Below are 25,065 nucleotides of genomic sequence, written 5' to 3'. Positions count from 1 at the left end.
ATACCTCATTTGGGTATTGTTATTTGAACAAACTACTTCCTGTATCATACCAATAAAACTACCGTGACCTCTGGTGGAATGTGAACTTATACAGTACAAAATACGGATACGTATAAATTTAACTATACAGAATATCAGACAATGTAAATGCTGACGGCTATTGGTCATTAGTAGCCTACTGAAACTGAAGCCAGAGTGAAATTAGAATTTCATATTTCACAACAAGAAATTATTTGTACCAATATAAACACATTGATTAATAATTGTTTTATACTGTATAACATCTAAGCAGATTATTCTCATTGCTATTACCATTGTAGACAGACAGCCCAAATAAAAATAGTCAGATAATGGTACCTAGTTCATCTAACCAAATGTCTCTGAGCTGGCGGTCTATTGTTCTGATCTTGCTGTTTTTCGTACGTGAGAAGATTATTTAAACTTTAAAGCTCAGGCTACAAGAATATTTCTTCTTTGGCTTAAAATTATTAATGCAACAAAGTGTTTGGTTTGTCAATAGTAAAAAAGCGGTACTGTAGGCCTAACAATGAATGCCACTTTATAATATTCGTTCTTTGTGGTTTAGAATTCTTTGGTGCATTACTTTAGTCAACACATATATATTCATCAAACCGTCGAGGATTAATTGTTATGGTAATTCCTGGTCTTAAAATTAGAAATGATGAAAGAGTTGATACCAGTAGAATTATTTTCCAACGATTCAAAAGAAGCATGACAGCGGCAGAATTGTTTCGCTAAAGGTTGCATGCTATGGTGAGTCAATAATTCCTCAAACTACGAATGAATGTAGGCCTACACTCTGAGTGTATAGGCCTACCTACATTCATTCGTAGTTTGAGGAATTATTTAGAAAAAAATAAATAAATAATTCCAGCACTATTAACTTATATTGATATTAATTAGTTTGGTTGATGCACGGTTAAAATCTGGCCAAGGCTAAGTTTGTACTCTATGATTGAAAAACAAATATACCATAAACAAACTCTAATAAATAATTATATTATATTGCTCCCCGCAAAAGGCCTTCAGTTCTTATGTAATACGTTAAATAGGTCTGAGAGTGACCACAGAGGCACCACGTACTATACATTCCTCCGCAAGTCACCGGAAGCTGCAACATCGGGTCAAAAGGTGACAACTTCGAATTTTCGTATGCATTTTGGGATAAATTAATATGTTTTCCGCCATAGAATAATCAGGTACCTGGTTTAGACCTACAAGTAAACACACATTTTCAATCATTTTTCAATTAATGTACTTTGACCGGTAAAATGTAGGTATACAGTAGTTTTTTTGAACAAATTAGAAATCAAATAAATATATCTATGTATATTTTTTGATATCTCAATTATTTTGAAATTCATTAACATTATTATTTCGTGATTTATCGTACGTTTTAATCTTCAAATCAAAGCAAACTACCGTATATAATAACAAAAATTTAAAATTAAAAAAAACAACAACGAACAAATATATTTCTTTTTTTTATTCCAATCTATCGATTTACAATGCACTGAAAAGTTTTAAAAATATATTTTTTTTAAATCGTGAAAGCCCTAAGCGAGAAAAGTACTTAGAGGGTAACAACACTTTTCAAGGTATTATCAATTTTGTTGTAGCTTATCTGAAAGCATGTATATACATATTATACTAGATTTATAATGAAATGTAAAAATCCATAAATAAATATTACTAATTATAGGAGTAGCTGAGAGAAAAGGGAGTGGAAAGTAGACAATTCTATACATTTTTATATGCTTTTTGACTGACAAATGAAACTGGTCATCACTTTCTGACTGTCTCCTCCTCTTCAAACCTTGATCCTCTCTTCTTCTTTTTTTTTCGAAAGCCACATTTTTTTTTTTGTAACTACTGATAAACATTATTCACATCATAAAAAAATCCTCAATAAAATGTATTGGTTAACACCATACATAAACTAAAAAAAGTGTTACATTTTTGTTACAAATTTATATAAAAAGAAACACGATACTGACTGTCTATTTAATCTATCAATAAGTCTAATTATTGTTTTGTATTTTCTGAGTAAAGACCTCACAAAACGAAGTGTAGCACTGATCAATTTATTTAATCCAGTGAGACAATGCAATGTTTGCATGCTTATCAGTACAGACTTTCTACAAAACCGTACTCAAACCATACAATACAAGCGAGCTTTCATTTCATGACAGGAACCGTTTATATTTGGCTTATACGCATGCGCATATTACTCTTTATTAGAAATTAGGCCTACGTCTCCTTTCGATTCGAAATGAAAGCTCGCTATTTTCAATTAATTGAAAAATAAAAATGATCTTCTAATAACATATTGGATTAGTATTATATTACAAAATGAGTTTCTTTTAAACTTTAAATTAAGTTACTTTTACTGTGATGTAGTTCAAACTATTTATTTTATTTCAATACAAAGAGACATAACATAACTAAACCAAAACAAACATATTATATACACGTTTGATCACAACCACTGTTTCTCTTTGGTTGGACCGGTTAGTTCATAGTCAACACTGGTTCCGTTGCCCGCTGAAGTCTCTCGCTGAGGCTGAGATTGTCTGGTTGGTTTTCGCTTGCGTCTTGGATTGCAACACATGAACTCGACAGCAAACGCAATTAAACTTATTACACATCCAATAACAAACAGGCAATATACACCCCTTAAATCGTATGAAGTATAAGAGTATATACCCTGTTTTTCCCAAGTAGTCAAGTTACCACATCGACTGTGTCTATCCCAGTAGTTAAGCTCCAGACGGTGAATGACCCCACTGTCTCGAAGATTTTGAATGGCATGAGAAAGCGGTTCTTCTAATGGTGAACCTTTGCGTACTGCCAACCCATAACTTTGCTGCACAAGAGTTCCACTGCCTACAAAAAGATCACATGGTTCTTTGGATGCCTCATATTCTAAAATTGGTGATTCTCCTAAGAACGCGTACGATCCACCAGAATCTCGAATTCTCTTCACGGCCTCGTCCATTGTTTTTACCTTGCCAGTTGGATTTGCATTCTGTATCGTCTTATAAAACTGATTGTCTGTGTTATCTCTTGATTTTTTGAAGTAGTAAAACGTTGATTCTGAATCTATCATCCCTGGTTGAACATCTATTTGGTCCACCAACTCATGCATAGTTCGAATTCGTGTAAGACGTTTTGAAAAGTTCAAGTGCCATGGTGCATTGCTGAGAAGTAGGAACACCATAATAATAACAAAAGCCCACCAGAAGACTGTGATGACGCGGCCTGAATTTGATCTTGGAGATGCGTCAAAACTCTGAAGGAATAGCGTCGACGCCAAAAACCACATTGAGTTCTTAGCATTGAAATTATCGCGATTCTCTTCAAACACATCTCCTCTTTCAGCAGCAGCTCTCCATTCGTATGGACTGAAGTAGTTACAAAGATACATAATTAAGCCGACCAAGCAGAAAAGAAAACCGTTCAAAATCCAGACCTCTAGTGCGAACGGGTAGAAGACTTTGAAAACATCGTCTTTCACGTGGTTTGGATGCTGCACCATTACCTTAATTCCAGCATCCATAAAGGGATATGTGAAAGACACCGCGGCCTCACGATCTGGTCGAATAGTTAACGGGCCAGCAGCAATGTCAGCTTTCTGTAAGACATAAAAACATCTTAAAAGTAAGTTATTGAATATTTATGTTAGTATACGTAACGTATATTACCACCAAACACCTGCCCATTAAAACCACAATAAATGATTTAGTCGTCGTAAATATAGCTTTAAACTCACCCCTCGGTAAACTTCCCCAACCATTCCACTCCAGATTTGATTGTATTTTCCTGGACGTCCATATTTACCGTCTGGTACCAATTCTACTTCATAGTTGAACTCAATGCGTTTGATGGAGTTTTTGATTTCCTCCAGAAGCTCCATTATAAAACCTTCAAATCGACCATTCGTGGCATCTTTTTCTCCGTCAGTTTTGACAGTCAGAAATGGTGGAGCCTATTTTGAACATATAAATTCAATTTTTAATACCATTCTCACTACCGGTGAGATTTTTGTAGATTAAAAACAGGTACCATAATATAATTATAATGATTTTCTTAATGTCAGTTTTACCTCAATGGAAACGACTTGGAGTTTCCTGTCTTCACCTTTCAAATATCGTGTGATATTAAACCTGGATTCACTTTCATATGGTATTGAATATCTTTGCTCCCAGTGCGCAGGATTTTGCACCCACTCACCTCTCTGTTAATAAATAATAATAAATACAATTATATGCTTAACCATTTACCCATTATATTTCATTGTATACAGACTATATACAATAGAGATGAACAAGAACAATAAGATGGTAATAAAGTACAGTTCTGAAATGAAGTTCAAGATTGAAAGGTGGAAATATGAGCAGAAATGTAAAAGAATAAGAAAGACGAAAAGGAAATTGGGACATCTTTACTGCTTCGTAATCTTAACTTACCAGTTGATTGAAAGCTCTTCCACGTCCGCTGTACACCATTAAGGAATAGTTTACACGATTACCCATCTCATCAAACGCTATGTTTCCTGTTAGTCCTTCAAAGTTATACTATACAACAAAAGATAATAATTAAATTGTGGATGCTTTTATCTTTCATAGCAGTTGCAATTATATGATGGACATTTTATCAATTTACTTTAGTCACTCTTGAGTGGTATGTGCGCTATAAAAATCCCGTTATTATTTATTTATTATTAATAATAATATATATGTATATAACAATAATATGTGTGATTATAATGGAAGTAACATTAGGAAAGGGTAGTAGGCCTATCATCTAGTAGGTGTCCAGTCCATGATCCAACCGCATTCGGTCAATAATTACATTCTTTTATGGAAGTAAAATATCACCCCAAATCCAAAATATGGTAGATAAGGCGTCATTGATGTAATGTCCAACACAAATAATCTATTCTAAATTAGGCGTAGACTAACAGATCTGTATTACCATATTAAATATATCATATTTACCCATTGCATATCGTAATAGAGAGGATCGAGTTCACGGGGATTTGGATTCTCCATCTCACACGGTTTAATGATACTTTCACCAGGAAACACGTTAGTAAGACTCTGTCCAGTAGCCCCTCGTCTTTCATGATATCGTCTAAGACCGTACGCAGCAGTGACAAAAGCGTCGAAAATCAGCTTTTCACGCATACTCCATTCGCGAGACTCACGATTATTGATCTGTATGGATGGGTATGTGTATTGCCATTCAGTAGTGTAGTTCATTTTAAAACGGGTCATGTACACTCCTTCCTCCTCTAAAACTTCTTCCAAACTGCGATCGATAAATACATCCTATAGAGAAATGATTATTGTAAATTATCAATAAATATATAATGAATAAACATACTTTTTTAATAACTCGGTCGATTCTTAAAACAAAATTACTACTGTATATTGTATCAAATAATAATAATAATACACGGAGAGCAGAAAAACAAAACAAAAGACTTACAAGATAAGCCAACATCCAATGATACGTGCTTGAGAATATTCCCTGTGCTACCCCTTTGTTTATAATGTCTATTGTCGTTTCCTCACTCTCCGTCATCAGAAGAATGTTCTGGTTCCCGTCAGCCTTTATTTGTTCAGCTAAGTCGGCGACGTCACCGTTGTATTCACGTAATGTGACGTTGAACTTGTTGGCAGAAGCAGCAACTAATATGTCCGAAAATGTATTGTATTCTGTAATAATATAAAATAACATAATGTTGTATTTACAGTACAGTCACTTCTTACAAAAAAAAAAAGATAATCTCAAAGCTAAAGCTTGGTTCCCACTAGGGACGCAACGTAACGCAATCTACGCAACGTAGGAGAATGCCCTTCTAATAATTGTGTTTGCCCCCGCCTGCTTGAAATCAAACCTGCGATGTTTGCAGCACTATTGCGTCATCGGTTCCCACTTGTGATTACGCAATACAGCACTTTGCGTCGATACGTCGCGTTCTAGTGGGAACCACGCTTAAATGGCCTATTGCGGAGCTTTACACAGACAGTGTTTAAAAATCAAGCCTAAAGTTCATTACCATTAAAGTAATCAGACGAGTATTCCGTCGGTTAAAACCTCATCTTCCCCTATAACAACTCCTCACCATCATCCCCGCCCTCAACCTATATACGGTGCCATCACTGATTAATACTGTAATAATACTGTAATAAATAGATATTTTTAATACAACTTACGAGAATCTTCATAAACTATCGTCCATTTACGCCACTTAAAATAATCAAGCATGTCAAGAAGAAATATGCTCATATCTTCCGGGATAGGGTACATCTTGATGGCTCTGGATCCGGAACCAAACTGACCAGGGTCGACAGTGAATACTGGTCCAGGTAATCCATAACTGATAAATGTACCTACGTCATCACCACATACGTCCTCTGTGATAATTAATGTGGATGGTACTTCTTGTTGGATAAAATCGCAGACTATAAAAGAACGATTGTTCATAAATGTATCGTCGTATTGTATTACGATATTCAATATGATAATACAAAATAAGAAACTAAACTAAATCACAGACCAATAACACAGTATATATCATTGAAATGGAAAAATAATATAAGTAACCATAAAAACATTATTTCTAAGTTTTTATTTTGGATAACCCTAACCTCATTATTTTTTATTGAAGTCCAGTCAAAAGCAAGTATTTATTTCCCTTATTAATTCATGATGCTACAGTTATTCAATTTAAACATATCAATAGGCCTACGCCACGATTAGTTCTATTGCTGTTGATGTACGGTACAGAAAAACCCTATTTTAAATTTGTTTTAAATGATATTTCTTACCTTCTTTTAATGCTGGATATAAGTCGTCATTGCTCTGTTGTACGACAACAACTTCTGATACATCTTTGTGAAATTGTGTTAAGAATGTACTATTTGATCGAATCACAGCCATGGCGTGGTCAAGTATTTCATAGTAAACGCTGCCGACCCGTCCAGTTTCTTCTCCTAGTATGGCACCTGTATTAAAATAAAATAATATTGACAACACGGTCAAAGAAAAACATAATATTCGCCTTGCTATCACACAAATATCACAACAACAAAATGTTTTCGTTATTATTTGTTATTCACGAATTTTGCACTTTCCCTTTGCTGTGAAAAAAAATCTATTTTAAGGTCATATAACACATCCATTACTATATTAATTAATATTTATTTAAAATTATTGATATATCTTACCGACGAATGTATTAATGAAGATTGCTTACGCATACAAACACAGGAGTTTAATATTTTAAATATTAAATATATATAGTAGTTTATAGGGTAATAAAATTGATTATAATGATTTTTGACTTGAAAACATTAGTGGAATTTATTTTTCAGAAAAACAAACAGCTACACGTTTATGAAGTCATGTATACGTTAACTGTGTGTAGTTTAAAGCATACTAAACCAAAATAACGTATAGGCCTACAAATACAAAATCCGTGTTCTTTCAATATGCATATACGACGCGCTCTTGTTACCAGTGTAAATCAATAATTATTATTTTACTGTTACCACGAAGTATACGCCCGATGACTCACGGTTTTGTTAGCTTAATTGCTATTGTATAAAAATAAGAATGCCAGAATAAAAAAACAGGAAAATAATTATACTGAAACCAGCTAACAATGATAAATGAGAGAGTTCAATGGTATTAATATAAAACGCAACGACATTCACTACAAAATATTCTCGAGTACCGTAGTAATTAGTGAGGTCAGGAATTTGTATACCAAAAAACCTGCGGAACATGATATGTGAAATGTATCAGAATTGGGAAAATATTCATTTCCGCTTTCGTTTGGAGAAAGTTTCTAACAAAGTACCTGTATAAGAAAATATAAAGTGTAATAATTGGTAAGACATTTAAAACCCTAAACTTATTTTCCTTTATGGCTCTGACAAGCTTTCATTTTATATTCAGATACTACGATGTCTACTGCATTTTGCACGCGCCAAGCATGTTAATCGATTTGAAGAGTATAATGTTGATAACTTCATCATGACAGGTCTCTTCCAATCAGCTGGTAGTAGGAATGACCTGTTTTGATGGGTGCCCGAAATAGAAAGTAGAAATTACTCTTGTTATGAGTCCCAGTCGAATTTTGTTTAAAGTACACCTGTTTTTGTTGACTTTCCTTGACATTTCGTGGCTTGGATGGTTTGTTTTACTGAACTCGTTTTTGGTGATATTATCAATCATTATTTATTCATTTTAAAACTAAAGGCAATTAGTTCAATATTACTTCAAAGAATGAATCCCACATTTCTTTTTTAAATTTGAAGCAAAAAGGGTAACTTTAATTGAAAACCATTCTCTGGTATCGATGCTTCCATTCTGTGTTTAGTATTTTCCTTGATTCCAGAGGGAGCTAAGATAATCTTTTCTTATGATTTCTGATTAATAAAGTTTCAGCCTACTAACGTTTATTCATATTTACATGCTACGATATGTAAATAGCTTGACAGTTCATATAAACAAACCATGCCAACGAAATGTAGGTTAGAAGGATGATGTTGATGAAACACGTTTAAAGTTAGATTTCATGATAAACAAGACGTCTATCATTTTTGTGTGTCTATCTATACTATCTATAAAATAAGTACCTGCATAGTTCAGTCGGCCTTTTTGTTAAAGGGGATGTACGAATAATTAATTATACTGAATATTAAAACAAAAATAAGGTTTTTAGCCCGAATTCGGTCTTGGAGGCCTAGTATATTATAACTTTATAATTTGTTTTACTAAAGTTTCTAGTTTATCAATGCCATAGGAACTAGGGGTTGAATTGTTCACCAATGACGAAACTATTATATATAAACTGTTCATCATCGGTTTAGTCAACATACTTAAAATTATTATTAGGTCTGGATGTTGTTCCAAATGTGTTTGCTTGCCGACCGATATCACTTACATTGAAATGTAAATAATTTTCTAAATGCTGTTTGTAAAGTCTTACTTTTCATTTAAAAGGTACTACCTAAACTCAAAGCTAAATTCAATAGTAAAAAAGCCTTCATTGTGTCGTTTAGAATAGACAAAATACAATAGAGAACGGTATTGCCAGGGGTAAATTGTTCACCAATGACGAAACTATTATAACAAACTGTTCATCATCGGTTAGTCAGCATACTTAAAATTATACAAAGGGATTTATAAGCCACGGTATTGAAAACATCCTTAGAAATTGGAATTAGAAAGCAACTGAAGTGTAATCAAGCGTCAATTCAGAAGCTTTTATGGATGCAAACAATAGAACGAACAATTGTTTTGTTAACAACACGATTGCTATCCAACTAGATCTCTTTTAATTGTGACCTCTTAAATTGCTTGTGAACTTAATTTTAGCGCCAAAGGCCCTAAAGAAATTTAACGGTTCTATTTTGCCGCGGAGCTTGCTATCAACTATTTAGAACAACAAAGTGGAAAATGTATTTTGAAACCTGCTATATAAACTTTACTTGAGCCATGATCATTACGGGTCAAAGAATTTGACTGGAAAATTACCCAAATACCTTACTAGTAGTCATAATTATACTGTTATTGGGTAGAGGCCACAATTGAGGGTAGATAACTCGGAAAATTGGATGGGGAAATGTTTGACATTATGCGGGTCGGGTTGTATTAATTTTATTACAGTGTATTGTAGGCCAAGTCTGTAAAAAAGTCATAGCAAAGCTAAGTAAAACATAACACGTTGAAAATCTACCTTTACAGTGCATCAAAAAGCATAGTTGGGCTATGCTGGCTATTGAATAATCAATAAATAATAAAAGATCAATTTAGGATGTATACGAACGTCCTCAACAACTAGGGTGAAGGCCAACTCCATGACGTTTCCTAAATTGGTATACTTTATTGCATTGCACCTTGCGGTTTATTTTGTCAACATCTCCCTCAATCAGATAGGTATTTTATTAGGTTTTTAAAATAAAATTCAGCAGCAAAGCGCACACATGAGAAATATAACAAATAGTAATGCGGTTTTTAGTCATTGTTCTAGTCCCACAGATTCCACCACCTATTTATATTATGATACTGCCATTGTCTTGGTCAATAATAAAAAGAATGTAAAATTAAACCTACAATGCGTAACAAATTCTGGACAAAACGTATTTTATCTTTGAGGATATATTAGAATAAATATATTCGAGTAGAAGCATCAATTTCGAAAGTCATAAAATGCGTAACACGTAAAAAATGTGAAAGTTCATCAAGTGCTTCTTTTATTGAATTGTTTACCTAACACTACAGCGTCAGAAGATTGATAGTTTAGGTTGACAAGAAAGTGCTGCGAACTATAGCAATATTGTTCACTTGATAGGTGACGTAACACGCGCATGGGTAAAGAGGTGTGAACTGAATGATACTGTACAGGTTTGCATAATTTGATTTGATTTTCATATTAACAAGGGAGTAAAGGTACCACATTCTGATTAACTTTTCATGGAATATGGTAAAACACCATACAATTGCGATTGGTCAATAAATGTCAATCATAATGTGGTACCTAAACTAGGGCGTTGTTACCCAGCTAAAACATAGGTAGGCACCAGGGAAAATAATGCGTTAATCACCTTTCTGATTCATACTCTCGGTTACAGCCCGACTATGTTACTTTGTTTTACAGTCGGTGTTTAAAACGTTGATTAATATTGTTAATGTAGGATTTCAAAATATTAGTCATTACATTTCATCCAATGCAAGGAAGTCAAAGGTGGATCATCACGGATGACACACCATTATTTAAATTCATAATTTAAATATTATATTTAAGCATTTATATTGATCAGGATATTCACTATGTATTTACCCCTTTTTAATTTTAGAACAAATATATTTAGACAAAGACACAAGCATTTAAAATAAGTATTTTTAAACACAAATACAGATACGAATTAAAAACAGGGAGGTAGACTGCTACTTGAAAAATCACATTTATAAGGAAATAAAAATAGTATTATTATACAAGTCTTGTAATTTAAGATGGTAGGAATTGTTTTATGATGAATAAATTAAAATACAATCCGTTATTTTTATAAAGAAATGCTGAAACCAACATCCGGATACCGGCAATATTAATTGGTGCTTTCAGTTCTATTTTATTCTATATAGGCAGGTAGTAAGTAAACAACATAACATGAGATGATGGTCGGTTTCAGCTTAGTTGATGCGAAAATGCTTTTACTGAGCCTATTTTCTAATAGATCTGATAAAATCATACATATTTACAAAAAAGCATAGGAATCGTGTTATTAATACTGTATCGTGCATAATTTAATTACATTTATTTAAAAAAATCAACAGGTATAAAACTTACCAAATGTAACACCTTCTCCATTAGCAATGTGAACATTTGCGTGAAAAAGCAAAACACAAACCAAAACATTTACCACAGCGTGAGCCATTTCTTCCGTCGATATTACAATCGAGGAATATTTTATACGTGCACTTTATAAAGAATACAGACTATGTATCATTTATCGTCTAAAATGGCCGCTGAAATTGCTGCCGGAGAAGAACCAGCTTTGTGCGATGCTCTAGAGGTAAATAGGTATTATGCATTATTCGTTTACAATCAGTGACGCAGACCGTAAAGCCGGTTCTTTTACAGTACACAAGCGCCCTCACCGTGAAGTAATTACTTTAATTATAGAAAAGCTATCACGGTGTGTGTAAAATATGGAACGAATCCATAAGTACTAATTGATTGGCATGTGAATTAGAATTAAATAATTTACGGTAAAAATTGTTAGACAATAGATATACTGTAATAAGCTTAGTAACTTGTGCAATATTATCCATCATTTCTAATACTGTACAAACACATTAGTATACACAATTAAATCAATCCCACAAATATTGACCTTCACGTTATATAATGATTGACAATAATGACAATAATTATGGAAAAACCCTTACGTAATTTAAATTACATCATTGCTTCATTCATGGAATAACATAATAATCTTAGACACATGTGATACTGTATTACAGAAACGATAAAGCAGGGTGGTGTTATTATTTATACCTCACTGGATAGAGAGTCTATTAGTATTTTTAAAAGTGGTCGTAGAGGGTGCATGTACACTAATACAGAATGTCAGAGCCATTGAAAGAGTTACAACATTGAATGGAGAGGTCATTTTGTTGTGTTATCAAAGAATATCTCTTACGCATGCGCGTTTAGTTTGTATGGTTATTCTCTACAAACGTTGAAAAACTAAACAGTTCTTTTCAGAACTAATATACGTGGTGTACCGCAAACTTCATATCACCATTTGATTTCGCCATGCAAATTCAAACAATATATTTTCTACGAGACATTATTGTTACACTTTGTTGTTTAAAATCATGTTCGGTAACTTAATAATTTCGTTATTATACAAAACAAATGGATTATTTTGATATTAAATTCTATAGTTAAAGATTTGTGAACGATATACACCTTCATACTCTACATAGGAATAGTTGGACACAAAAATGGCCGGCAGTGTCGACATGTGTGCTTTTCTAAAATCCGTGAACGGAATGTCTATATTTATTGCTCTGCGGAATGTTAAAATTGAACTATACATTGTGGAAGTGAGTTTTCATCATTTCAGCCGTTTCTTCAAAGCCTTTTTTGAATTTTCGAGGGTTACAAAGCTGAAATTGTCTAAATACCTAAACCTAACCTTCTCTCGGCGACTGGCTTCCTATCAGATAGCTATATTTAAGTACGGGCGCCCTCTCTCTTTTAGAAAAGTTTTTGCAAAATACGCTCCCGGGTCCAACTATGGCGCGATGAACTGAAAGAAATAATCATCAATTTTAGCAACAAATTGTTTGACTCATAAATGTTAAAGCCATTGTTTTTCTTTTTCTGTAGATAGTATCATAGGTGGCTCTGGTGTGCGATCACCATTTATAACAGAGAGGGTAAATTGCTCATTTTCCTTCCTTTTACTGCTAGGCTTGTTCCTTTTCTTGCTCTTTTTCTGATGTTTACTTGAATCACAACAAAGAAATTCCACCATAAAGATCACAATACTGGCGATCATACTTAGCGCGAGTAAGATGTATATACCATAGAGATCGACTGACGTAAATGAATAAATGCCTTGTTTCTCCCAGGTTGTCATGTTTCCACATCTGTTATTCCTCTGCCACCAATTTAACTCAAGACGATGTAGCTGTTCATTTTTTATGAGTAGTTCTATGGCGTGAGACAACGGTTCCTTTAACGGCGAGTCTTTCCGAATAGCAAGTCCGTAACTCTGTCTGTAAATCTTCCCAATAGTCACATGAAGATCACACGGATCCTTTGAGGCATGGAATGCTAAAACTGGAGATTCGCCAACTAAAGCAAAACGTCTGCTTTTATCACGCACCAGATCAATGCCTTGTTCTGTACTTGACACTAAAACACTTGGATTGGCATATTCCACAAATTTAAAAAACCGGTTCAGTGTTTGATCTTTCGATTTTTTCAAAAGGTGGAATGTGGAACCACTTGCTACAATACCCGGTTGTACGTCGTAACGGTCAAGCATTTCATCCATTGATCTTATGCCTGTTAGTCGTTTCGTAGACTGAAGAAAAAATGGTAAGTTCGAGATATAAAGGAAGACCATGATGACGACAAAAGCCCACCAAAATATCGCCATCACACGGCCTGCGTTTGATCTTGGAGATGTATCGAAACTTTGAAAAAGCATGGTAGATGTAAGGAACCACATTGTGTTAGATAAATTGAAATTGTCCATGTTTTCCTCATACGCGTCCCCGCGCAAAGCAGTCAAGCGCCACTCGTATGGGTCAAAATAATTGATTCCGTAGATGATAAGACTAACCACCACAAATACAACGATGTTTAAAAGCCATACCCAAAGAGAGAATGGGTACAAAAAGCTTAGTACGTCCCCGGTGGTGTAGCTAGGGTGGTGAACAAGAGCAGCTAAATCAGCCTGCATAAATGCACTGGTAAAATCTACATCCTGGACTCTGTCTGGTCGAATAGTCAAAGGGCCAGCTGCGATGTCTGCTTTCTGCGTAAACAAAATATAATTAAATAAGTCATTGCTGATCAATATGCCTTACATTACTCATTTATAATAACATAATATTAAAAGGATAAGTGCAAAACAGACTATAGGCTTAAAACAATATCACGTAGTAATGACGCTTGAAAGATGTTGTGGCTTTTGAATTGAAAAATCAGAAACTTCTGAAAAACATGAATTTTAATTGGATCTACCAATTAGGTCAGCTGCTGCTGATTCCTTCCAAAAGAAAATTATGACAAAGGAAAACAAAGGAGAAACAGCACACTGTGCACACTTGGCAAATAATATGTAAATGAGAATGCAAATAAGAAAGTAACAGAATAAATGAATATTCATAGGGCAGAAACTTCTATTATAATAGGAACTAAAGTAATATAAAATAAATACATGCACTCTGCAGTAACATGAATCGATGTCATATTTTAATAACACCTGTGAATATGATTTTTCAAAATGGTTTTTTATTTCACCAGAAGATCTTCAAAAGTAGCCTACAAATCTCACAGAGGTACTTAAGTGCTCGAATTTTCGGTACGTAAATTATACTGAATTTAACTTATTTTATCGATCTCTTGAGATAACAAAAAAATGCTCAGATATTTACAGAAACATGATTCCATGATTCGATAAATATATTACAGTGTGGAAAGTAATTGAATTACTGTTGTATTCCGTTATGAATACCAGCGATATGGTTGTTGATTTTTGAAAAGGATTGTATCTTTATTTAATACATTAGTTAATATTCAGAATAGCCGTCCTTCATTAGCAGAAACTGATATTTTATGTGGCATAAGTGAGCTATTTTACTTCAACTATAATTAAATAATCATGTTCCGAATTATGTCTTAAATAGTTTTAAATTCTGAATAGAATGTTTGTTAATAGGTATACCAGTAAGTCATAAGAAGCAAAATATTGTCATTTAAAGATATATTGTTATATATTATAAGTTTAATGTCACGTAATAGTTATTCACTTTGACCAAAAATTGGATCGGAAAAAAATGATTTACCTGAAGAAACAGTGATTTAACGCAAACAAATAGTCAAACTGGCTGGAAGTAAATGGTTGAATTTAACATTTTTTTTATCTTTTGAAAAAGTGAAATTATTGGGGTTTTTTTTGGTTTTTTTTCTACGGAAGTGATTAACTTGCAAACTGCAAAATTACCAATTCAAAATCTGTTTTTATTAAACTTCATTTTTCATGAATACATATCTTTAAAACTAGCTAAACCTATCTTTGGTTTTTAAAAAAACAAAAGGTCTTACTCCTCTGTATACTTCGCCAATCATTCCGTTCCATGTTTTACTAAATGGTTTTCTTGTACCGAATTTTCCGTCCGGCACCAGCTCGATATCGTAATCAAAATCAATGCCTTTTGCCGTATTTTTTATTTCTTCTAGTAGGTCAACAATGAATCCTTTGTAGCGATCACGATCGTATTCATCTACGTAATTAGTGTCTCGTTTTGTTCTGTAAAGTACATCATCTTTGTCCATTAAAAACGGTGGAACCTTAACACATATAAGAAAAGATATTAAATGCCGTAATTAAAAACATGAAAGACCTACAAAAACAGGAACATTGTTAGTTATTATATAATATTAGGATGAAAGTGGTAAACACAGCGTATGTAATCAGAAACTGCATTGATTTCGTGACGTTAAATCTGAAATAGATAACTAGGCCTGCTCATTCATAGGCATAATCATATTATTTTTACATAAAATAGGCCTACTTGTTATACTAAAAAAATTGATATATTATAAAAAAATAATGAATATTTATGAGTGAGATAGTACAAATAATGTATGAGGTGATAGATGAAATTCTATTTTCACGGGGCGAAAAAAAAAGTATAAAAAACTATTATTAGACCATTGTGTTAAATAGGACGTACTATTGCACGTCATGTGATCATTAATCGTCCAATCAATTGACAAGAATTTATTTATGTGTTATATAAATAGTTGTTTAAAACAGAGCAATCTCAATAGTAAGTAAGGATAACATGCTAAGTAACAAGTCTTACACATATAAACCACCGGCGGAGGCCACTTATTGTTATTCAACTGAGCTGGAGATAACGACGAGCGTAAGTGGCAACATACCATAAAGGAAATTTATATTTAGTTTAGTGTAGCCTCTGGATGGGTACAGCATGACTGAATTACGTAACAAGGTATAATTATCAACATACTTTGATCGATACAACTTTCAACTTTCGTCTTCCACCTTGTTCATACCGGGTCGTATTAAATCGTCCATGGCTTTCCCATTTCAGTTTATACCTATCTTCCCAGTGATTAGGATTTTCTGCCCATTCTCCAACCTGATATAAAAAAATACATAGTTAAAGACAAGTTAGCTTATTATCAATTTATCATTCAAAGGTGATCGTTATGGTCACTAGCGACAGGGTCAAGGGTCAACTACGTGGCATTAAGTTACATCAATGATTTTTTTAAATGTCTAATTAACCGACATTTTAAACTATGTGCGAAAGTCACAGTGTTACAATGTTTAATAAAGAAATTAAATAGTTTATTGCAAAAAATAAAATCAATAACAAAATCAAATAATGCTCCGACCTACATTAAATGCGTAAAGCCTATTCACTAGCTGAGTCTATTCGCGCCAATCGAAAGCGTCAGCTTTATACGCATGCATATTTATGTTTTCATCTTCCAAATCCCTCTCTACGACGAATTCTAGTTGCTTCAGCGAAATTACGATACCAGTTAAAACGCGAAACAAAGCGAAACATTGTGCAACCAATGTGAGCTCGGGAACTGAGCTGGAAACACGTTTATGACCACTCTTGCAAATAGAAAAGCTCAGCAGACCTGTGACTCGATTTGTTTTTCTCTGCAAAACGTTGGATTCGCGCAAACAAATTTTCCTAGTGGAAAACAGGTTTAAAAAATAAATTTAAAAAGAGTACTTGCCAGTTGATCCAACGTCCGCCCGATACCAGCGTGCACCATGATCGAATAGTTTACTCTATCACCAACGTCATTAAAGGCAATATTTCCTGTCAGCCCTTCAAAGTTATACTGAAAAGTAATGTTGTAGTGTAATATATAAAAGAAAATCTACCGTATAGCGTCACTTTTTTATAAATTAAGTTTGAACAAATTGATTGCAAAAACAATTTTAAAGGTAGATAAATTATTAATAATATCATTTTCATAATTATACTAACTGCAAACGTATAAAGGGATAATTTATACTTAGATATAAGTTATCAGTAATTAGCTTTGTTTTTTCTAACGTCAGAAAATGTATAATTAAATAAGGAGATGTAGTAAAAACACATTTTTTGTTTTTTAACCTTTGTAAATAATGACAATGTTTTTAGCATTTGACTATTTTTGTACATTTTTGTTTATACCTGTGAATGAAACAAAATAAATTATATTTGTTGACGCTGAAATGATTAATGGTAAAACAATCTAAATGAAAGAAGTATAACTTACATATTTTGTATAATTGTAAATTTTGCTCATGGTAGGTTTGCGATTGTAACTACCGGTAGGACAATTGTCTATTACTGTAGCATCTGTATAATAATTATTAGGATCTACATGCAATTGCTCCAGACGATATTTCATGAGTCCGTATCCGCTAGCCAGAACGGCATCGAATGCTAGCCTGTATTGTAGCGGCCATTCGTGTAAAATTGCTTGGTGATCGGAAAATGAGGGGAAAGTATATTGCCACTCCATTGTATAATTCATCTTAAAACGAGTCATGTATACTCCTGTACTCTCCAGTCGTTCTCTAACATTGCTTTGCAGTACTACATCCTAAGTAAATAAAACACACAAATATACATATATTTTAATTAAATGCAAAATTATCTATAAAGCATTTCATTAAAAATAAATGGGTTAGAAAAGGACACCTTTTTTATTATACAATACTGGTAAAATGCTCACTAACTATACACAGACAATAATAATTATCTTAAAGACGCTTGGCCTGTCAAAACTTGTTTATGTTGCAAGTATTATAAACACGCCTGAAAGTGTTCTAAAACGTGGTGATAACATAATTTTTGACTTTTTGTGGGATGGAAAAAGAGAAAAGGTTAAAAGAGTAGTTCTTATAAACGAATATGAAAGTGGTGGTGTTAAAGCGCCTGATTTCAGGTCACAGGTTAAATCTTTAAAAATATCTTGGCTTAAAAGATTGTATAACAATGAGGATTCAAAGTGGAAATGTCTGCCAAACACATATTTTAATAGAATAGGCCCAAACGATATTATTGAAAACATATCATATATTGATAAGAAAAATGCTATTTTTAAAGCCATACCAGATTTCTATAAATCTATACTATGTATTTTAGTCAAACTTAATAGTGGTATGACTAAACGTCAATTATGTTATGATGATATATTGCATCAACAACTCTGGTATAACAAAATGATTTTATACAATGACATGTCAATATTTTTTAGAAACTGGATAAGGTCAGGTGTGCGAAATATTAAGGATATTGTAATTGAGAAAAGGTTCATTAACGCAAATGAATTACTAGATATGCTTAGGTATAAATCAAACTGGATTGCTGAATGGCAAATTGTATTAAACGCAATTCCAAAAGAATGGAAAGAGAAAATCTTTTTAAGGGATAAAAACCAAAAGCACTCAAAAACAACACAAGAAATTGTCTTAATTGCCTGTCCAGTAGTAAGGTAATGGAATTTGATTTGCATAGGAGAAACGTAATGTACGCGTTATGTCTTCCTTCCTTATGTTTTCCTTTTACTGATACTTAGGCCTACGTCAAAATCGTAATGTACAGTGTCAGATTATTAATTGAACATTTATTATTGTTAAATTTTGTTTTTAGTCGCGTGGACGCGACTCTATAGTTCACTATGTCGGTCGGTCGGTCTGTCGGTCTGTCGGTCTGTCTGTTGGTCCGGTATCACTAAGCGTTTTAGCACGCGACTTATGGCTGTTGGCCTTGTTTTAATTAAAATTAGTTTAAAATAGTATCTAAATTTGATACGGTACATATTAAGACTTTATGCTTCATTGAATATATTTTGTTGGACTCTTATCTCCCGTTTGTCAATAAAGACTAGGCCTAAATCATAATAGAATAAATCATAATACAATAGGTCGGTAAACACTAATGGTAAACTTACAAGATGCCCAACTATCCAATGATACTTTCTGGATATTATTCCTCGATCAATTCCACCAAGAATGATATCGAGGCTTGCCTTCTCCGTTGCTGTTAGCAAGAATATGTTCGCATCATCGCGTTTACGAATTCGTTGAGCCAACATGTCTAAGTTACCTTCAAAAGGCTCAAATGTAACGTTAAACTGTTGTGTATCAGCCCAAGCTTTGATAGGTAGAAAGTTGTTGAACACTGAAAATTAAAATTACAAAAATAATTCTGATTAACTTAAAAAATAGCAAAACGAATTTAGAATTCACATTACATATAACCGATAGGCCAACTAAAACAACTCATATTTACTCACTTTCACCGTGATCGTAAACGAAAGTCCATTTTCTCCATTTATAATATTTCAAAATATCCATGTAAAAGTTGATCATGTCACTTTGAGGTGGGTACATCTTCAATGCCCGGGAACCTGTGCCTACTTGACCAGGATCTATAGAAATAATAGGTCCCTCCGTTGTCTTACTAACGTACGATGCCAAATCACTGCAACCAGGACATACATCTTCCAGAACGATGAGGTAAGTAGGTCTGTTTGTCCGAATTGTATCACAAGCTTTACAATTTGGAAAAATGGAAGAAAAGGAAGGATGATATTATACCATGTCATACTGTGTACAACATTATTTATTACTAGACGTGACCTAACATTTAGCCTATCGATGTGTATGCGACAGTAAACACATTAGTGAGAAAAAACTTTTTTTGATGAAGATTTATTATATGTTGACATACATTTTGCTTACATCACGTTTATTTAGTTAAAAAAAACTGTTGAGTTTCCCTAAGTATATTCATCGAAATGTCGAGAAACTCAAAAGTTCTTTTCAGAACTAATTACCGCAAACTTTATATCAACATAGTATTCGTTATTCTATATACATTATATATTTATTATTTATTGACTTATTTGCAAACTACATTACCAAACTAGGATAACATAATATATTAATTAATCAAATTGATTAACTTCAACATTATGTTAAAATGAAATACTTGATTACTTATTAAACACATAATATTTATTCATGGACCTACCTAAATGCATTACTTCAAATAATGAATCTTTATAATCTCTTTCGAACGTGGCTTTCAGCTGATGAGTACTTGTTAAGAAACTGTAGTTACTAGTAACCACCCTTGTAGCGTCTTCAATGACCTGTTCTAGATTGATGAAACCACTCGGCAAGCTGTACGCCGTCGTCGAAGAACTATCTTTTCCGAGAATAGCACCTAATAATAAACATAAGTTGTTCTTCAAAATGAACGATTGGATTGAGTATTCAATTGTGGTCTTTTCCCTTGATGTTTTAATAGGCTTAGATTTTGGTTTTAGAATAGGGATATTTTTTTATTCTAAATTAAATTAGATGGATTTAAATCGTTTTTTTTTTAATATTTTAATAATTTTAAATAAAGGAAAGGAAAATTACATATTTTAAGGTTGCATTAAAAAATAGAATATAAAATAAAAACAAGAAAAAGATTAGAAAAAAAATAGATTAGAAAAAAAGTAATAAAAAGTCTTTGATATTAATTATTTATTTCAGCAACACAGACCATAACAAAAGCACAAGAAGAAAATAACAGCACATCAACATATAAATATTTCAATAAATAACGTAATCGCAATGTTATATCAACACAACATAAACATTGAAATAAAGTGTAGGCATACGCATTGTATATAAACGTAGATCTCGAGTATACCAGCAGTGAAATCCGTCAATGACGGCCATGTGTCTTCGGGAGAAGACGGCCACAAGAACAGTAACAAAGCATAGTGTTAAAAGAAAAAACAGGAAATAAAAAAATCCTAAAGTAAAGAAATGTATGATAAAATTAACACAACTACTTAATTGAAATACTATACAAATGTACTGTATACATGTAGTAATATTAACAATTCTTGAACCATAGAAACAATTACATTTTTAAAGAATTATTCTTGATTGAACAGTGGTCATTAAACCTTGACATAACCTTAATAGTACAGTACCAGTAAATACTGAAGTTATCTGTCAGAACAGCAACTAAAAACCGTTTTTGAAACTGATAGAAGATTGTCATACTGTATCAAATTTGATGTAAAGTATAATATAACATAGCCTAAGCAGTTTGATGTGGCGGATCAGACTTGACTTACTGTATTTCTAATAATAAAGGTGATTCGCACGTATTTTACCTTATTTTTTTTACATTAGGCCTAAACATTTTCTTATCCTATTCTAATAGTAGCATCACCATACTTTTTCATCGTCATGTTTTATAAACGTTATAGAAAAAATAATTTACTGTTTAGACATTTTAATAACTTACAGAAACCGATTGCCCCTAGGGTGGCAACGTTCGAGTTAATAGAACAATCCTGATCCTATCTTTTTTTTACTCTAATTCAATCTAGTTTTCACATAAATATTAATATACACATGGGGAATAAAAGTGGTCTACTTAAATTGACCAAGAACGTTAAAACACACCCTTTGTAGCTTTGATAAGAAAGAATCTAATCTGCCTTTGCCAATTCGACTATTCCTTAAAATAGAATAATTTTTAACGCTAATTATTATAAGTTTAACACTGTCACTATTCAGAGAAGCACTGCATTGGTAAACGAATACAGTTGAGGGCCATGTAAGCATCTATGTGCTGTATTCAATCAATAATTTTTAGCGTGTTTTTATTTATATAAAATGTTTTATTTTTCAGCATACAAAATATTTAAACACTATGTTATTCCGTAGTAAAACAATTCCCCTTTATTTTTATATAGTGGTCCTGAAGCTCAGATAAGACAGTTTTAAAGACATTTAAAAAAAATATTTTTGAAAATTACATCGGTGCTCAAGTTATATGGTGTCGTAAGGATATTTAAAAATAATTTTCTGAATTAGATTAGTCGGTCAAGGCCCAACATTATAAACTACATTACGAAAAATGCTGACAAATGTTGAGGGAAAGAGAGAACGATAAGACCAATTTACACACACAAGCGATAATGGTAAAGCAAATTTGGGAAATATACCCTACTGACACCCAGTGGAATTCTCCTGGGTCTCAGGTCTCACGAAATATCCCCAACACAGCGAACTAGTATGAAATGAGTAGCCCTCGAAATAATTAAGAATGTTATTATTTAAGGTAAGACGGACCACAGTAGTGGTATCAAATTTCTATAAATAAGCCAAATAATAATTAAAGAATTTCATTATTGAGGGTAAGGTAATTACGACAGTTGTATCAAATACATAATAAATGTTAACTATTGTATTACTGTGTTTATGTGGTGTTGTGTATAAATAAATAGAATTAAGTTATTTTTTATGACAATTTACACAGAATACGGAGCGGACGGGCGTTTTCGACTCAGGTTAGATACAGATTCTGTGTAGGATAAGCTACACTGTGTTCCGTTTACCGTTGCGCACGTCTGTGTAAATTGCCTTTCTCCAGGAGACGGCTGTAACATGACAATATTTATAAAGTCGATACATTCTCTATCTTTCTTTATTTCAATTTAGAAATACATTTTGTAACGCAAACCTAACTTCACTAGTGTTTATTGCAAACCTACAACAGAAATATTTGTTTTCAATTACTTTAAGAGAGGAATCATATTAGCACTTGTTGGTAGAGAAAATTTTATATAAGATTTCTTTATACTTCATTTTAAGTTATGTATATTTAATATTGCACTTATTTAGTTTTAAAAACAAAATCTACTCCTGAAGTATTTTATCAGGCAGTTTTAAACATTTGTTAAATTTAATCGTTTACGTCTGTATAATTGTAGTGTAGCAATTTAGTTTATGTATATATTAAAACGATACTAAACAAACTAACCGTTCAAAGTAAAATAATTTACTTTGCATCATTTCAATGTGTCCTTATCGAAAGTAATTGAACTTTAAAATGCTGGTAGGCCAACAAAGTATAATTTTTAAACAGCAATTGTATTATGATTAAAAACATACTTACCAAACAAAACGTCCTTCGCATTTGAAAATGTGAACAGGATGGATATAATAAAAATAAAAAGTCGAAATGAAGCCATTATCAACAGAATTGAATTCGTCGACGATATTTCGCTGGACGTCGTTCCTGTTGGTCTCCGTAGCTTGTGTCAAGAGGGTTAATCTTGGCAAATACTTGCAACATACGACACGCCTACATGTTTAATAATTTATCGTTTAATCAACTCAAGAAGATTGCAAAAGCGCCACCGTACTATGCGAAACTTGAAAGCTATCATATTATATAAGTGTTGAAAGGACCAATGCACAAATCGAAACAGGTGGACCAGAACGACTTTGCAGTGATATGTAAATTTTACAATGTGGTACAATACTTAATGTTCTCAATATTATTGTAATATCATGTACAAACTGCTTGTTTAACATTGCTTTTTGAAAAACATGCCTGAAGGTTTTGTAAATTTCGTATTTTAAAAGTTTATACCACAAATGATCATATTTTGGTTAAAGCACTTATCATTTTAACCCTGTTATCCATCGAATTATGGACAAAACAACAACAACAATTTTCAGAGACGGTGTGATCAGACGATTACATAATGCTAAAGACACCTTTTTTAACACCGTGTCTCTTGCCACGGTCATCTATAGAAAGTTGCGAATCAACTGATAATATTTTAAATCAGGATCAACCCATGTATAAATCGTATGCGTAGTCTGATAGGATTAATTACATCAACATCGGACAAGTTCATTTTCTTGCGAGCGTAGTTTAAAGTATTTTATAATATTAGTAAAATTCTGCAATTTTTATATTTGAATTATAAATTGTTCTGGAAATGTCTAGAAGTTAAGTTAATATAGATTATGAAATAATTCACTTGAGTATGTATGTGTACCATGTACAGTGGTGTGCAGTGCAATAATATTGTTTTAAATACATGGCTAGACATCGGGTTTTTCAAGAAACGTCTAATTTATCTATGTATTGTATTTATATTGTATTGCCTAGTAATTGGCTAGTGCGGTAACCCTAACCATACGTCACATCACAATAACCGGGCCTAATCGAATCCAAACCGCGGTCCATGATCTGGGACTGGCTGGCCCAGGGACTAGTAATTACAACTAATTACTCCCTGACTGGCCATTTTCGATACGTCACGTCACAGTTCCACGCGCTCGTTTTAAGAGTTGACGCCTGTCAAATGTTGACGTGGGCCACTTGTCAGCTTAAAACACCAGGTATTTAATATAGAAACGATCTAGCCTATGTAAGTAACAAAATTTGCCTCCCAGCTTAGCTTATGTAGTTACTATCGCCAGCTATTGTAGAAAATGTTGTATACTTTAACAAAAATGTCTAAATAGATCTTTACTTAGCTATCAGTCTTTCCACCTCTCGTAAGCAACCAACTTTCTAAAACGACCACACATCGTAAGCAACCATCTCTGTAAGGGACCGCTTCTCATAGTCGACCACCTCTCGTAAGGGATCACCTCGTCTCATAAGGGACCGCTTCTCATAATCGATCACCTCTCGTAAGCGACCACTTCTCTTAACGACCACACCTCTCGTAAGTGACCACCTCTTTTAAGGGACCACAACCCCCTTGTCTCTCTATTAAAGGACCGCTTCTCATAATCGACCATCTGCCATCAAAATGACCTCTCGAAAGTGACCACCCCTAACGATTTAGTTCACTACGACCAGTGTTGGAGGTAAGCATAACTGATTCTGGTGTCGGAGATTCGACTT

At 33.1% G+C, this 25,065-nt stretch overlaps 2 protein-coding genes across 2 annotated transcripts; both read right to left on the bottom strand.

Moving 5' to 3' along the window:
* Positions 1-1,637: 1,637 nt before the first annotated feature.
* On the bottom strand, positions 1,638-11,508 carry LOC140063188 (glutamate receptor 3-like). Its single transcript, XM_072109669.1, has 9 exons — positions 11,390-11,508; positions 6,861-7,037; positions 6,246-6,494; positions 5,515-5,744; positions 5,022-5,354; positions 4,491-4,598; positions 4,127-4,258; positions 3,794-4,009; positions 1,638-3,655 (listed from the first exon to the last, which is right to left on the bottom strand). The coding sequence occupies exons 1-9, from the start codon at positions 11,475-11,477 to the stop codon at positions 2,501-2,503; spliced, it is 2,688 nt and encodes an 895-aa protein (XP_071965770.1). The 5' UTR covers positions 11,478-11,508; the 3' UTR covers positions 1,638-2,500.
* On the bottom strand, positions 10,275-23,432 carry LOC140063187 (glutamate receptor 1-like). The gene is made up of 9 exons (XM_072109668.1): positions 23,311-23,432; positions 20,371-20,565; positions 19,631-19,888; positions 19,286-19,515; positions 17,603-17,932; positions 17,072-17,179; positions 16,324-16,455; positions 15,392-15,637; positions 10,275-14,099 (listed from the first exon to the last, which is right to left on the bottom strand). Exons 1-9 carry the CDS (start codon positions 23,384-23,386, stop codon positions 12,912-12,914), a joined length of 2,763 nt encoding a protein of 920 aa, XP_071965769.1. The 5' UTR covers positions 23,387-23,432; the 3' UTR covers positions 10,275-12,911.
* Between the last annotated feature and the right edge of the window lie 1,633 nt (positions 23,433-25,065).

This window comes from Antedon mediterranea, chromosome 11 (genome assembly GCF_964355755.1).
Source record: "Antedon mediterranea chromosome 11, ecAntMedi1.1, whole genome shotgun sequence".
Taxonomy (NCBI): Eukaryota; Metazoa; Echinodermata; class Crinoidea; order Comatulida; family Antedonidae; genus Antedon; species Antedon mediterranea.
The sequence above is the reverse complement of the archived record's forward strand: the minus strand, read 5'-3'. Positions and strand labels throughout refer to the sequence as shown.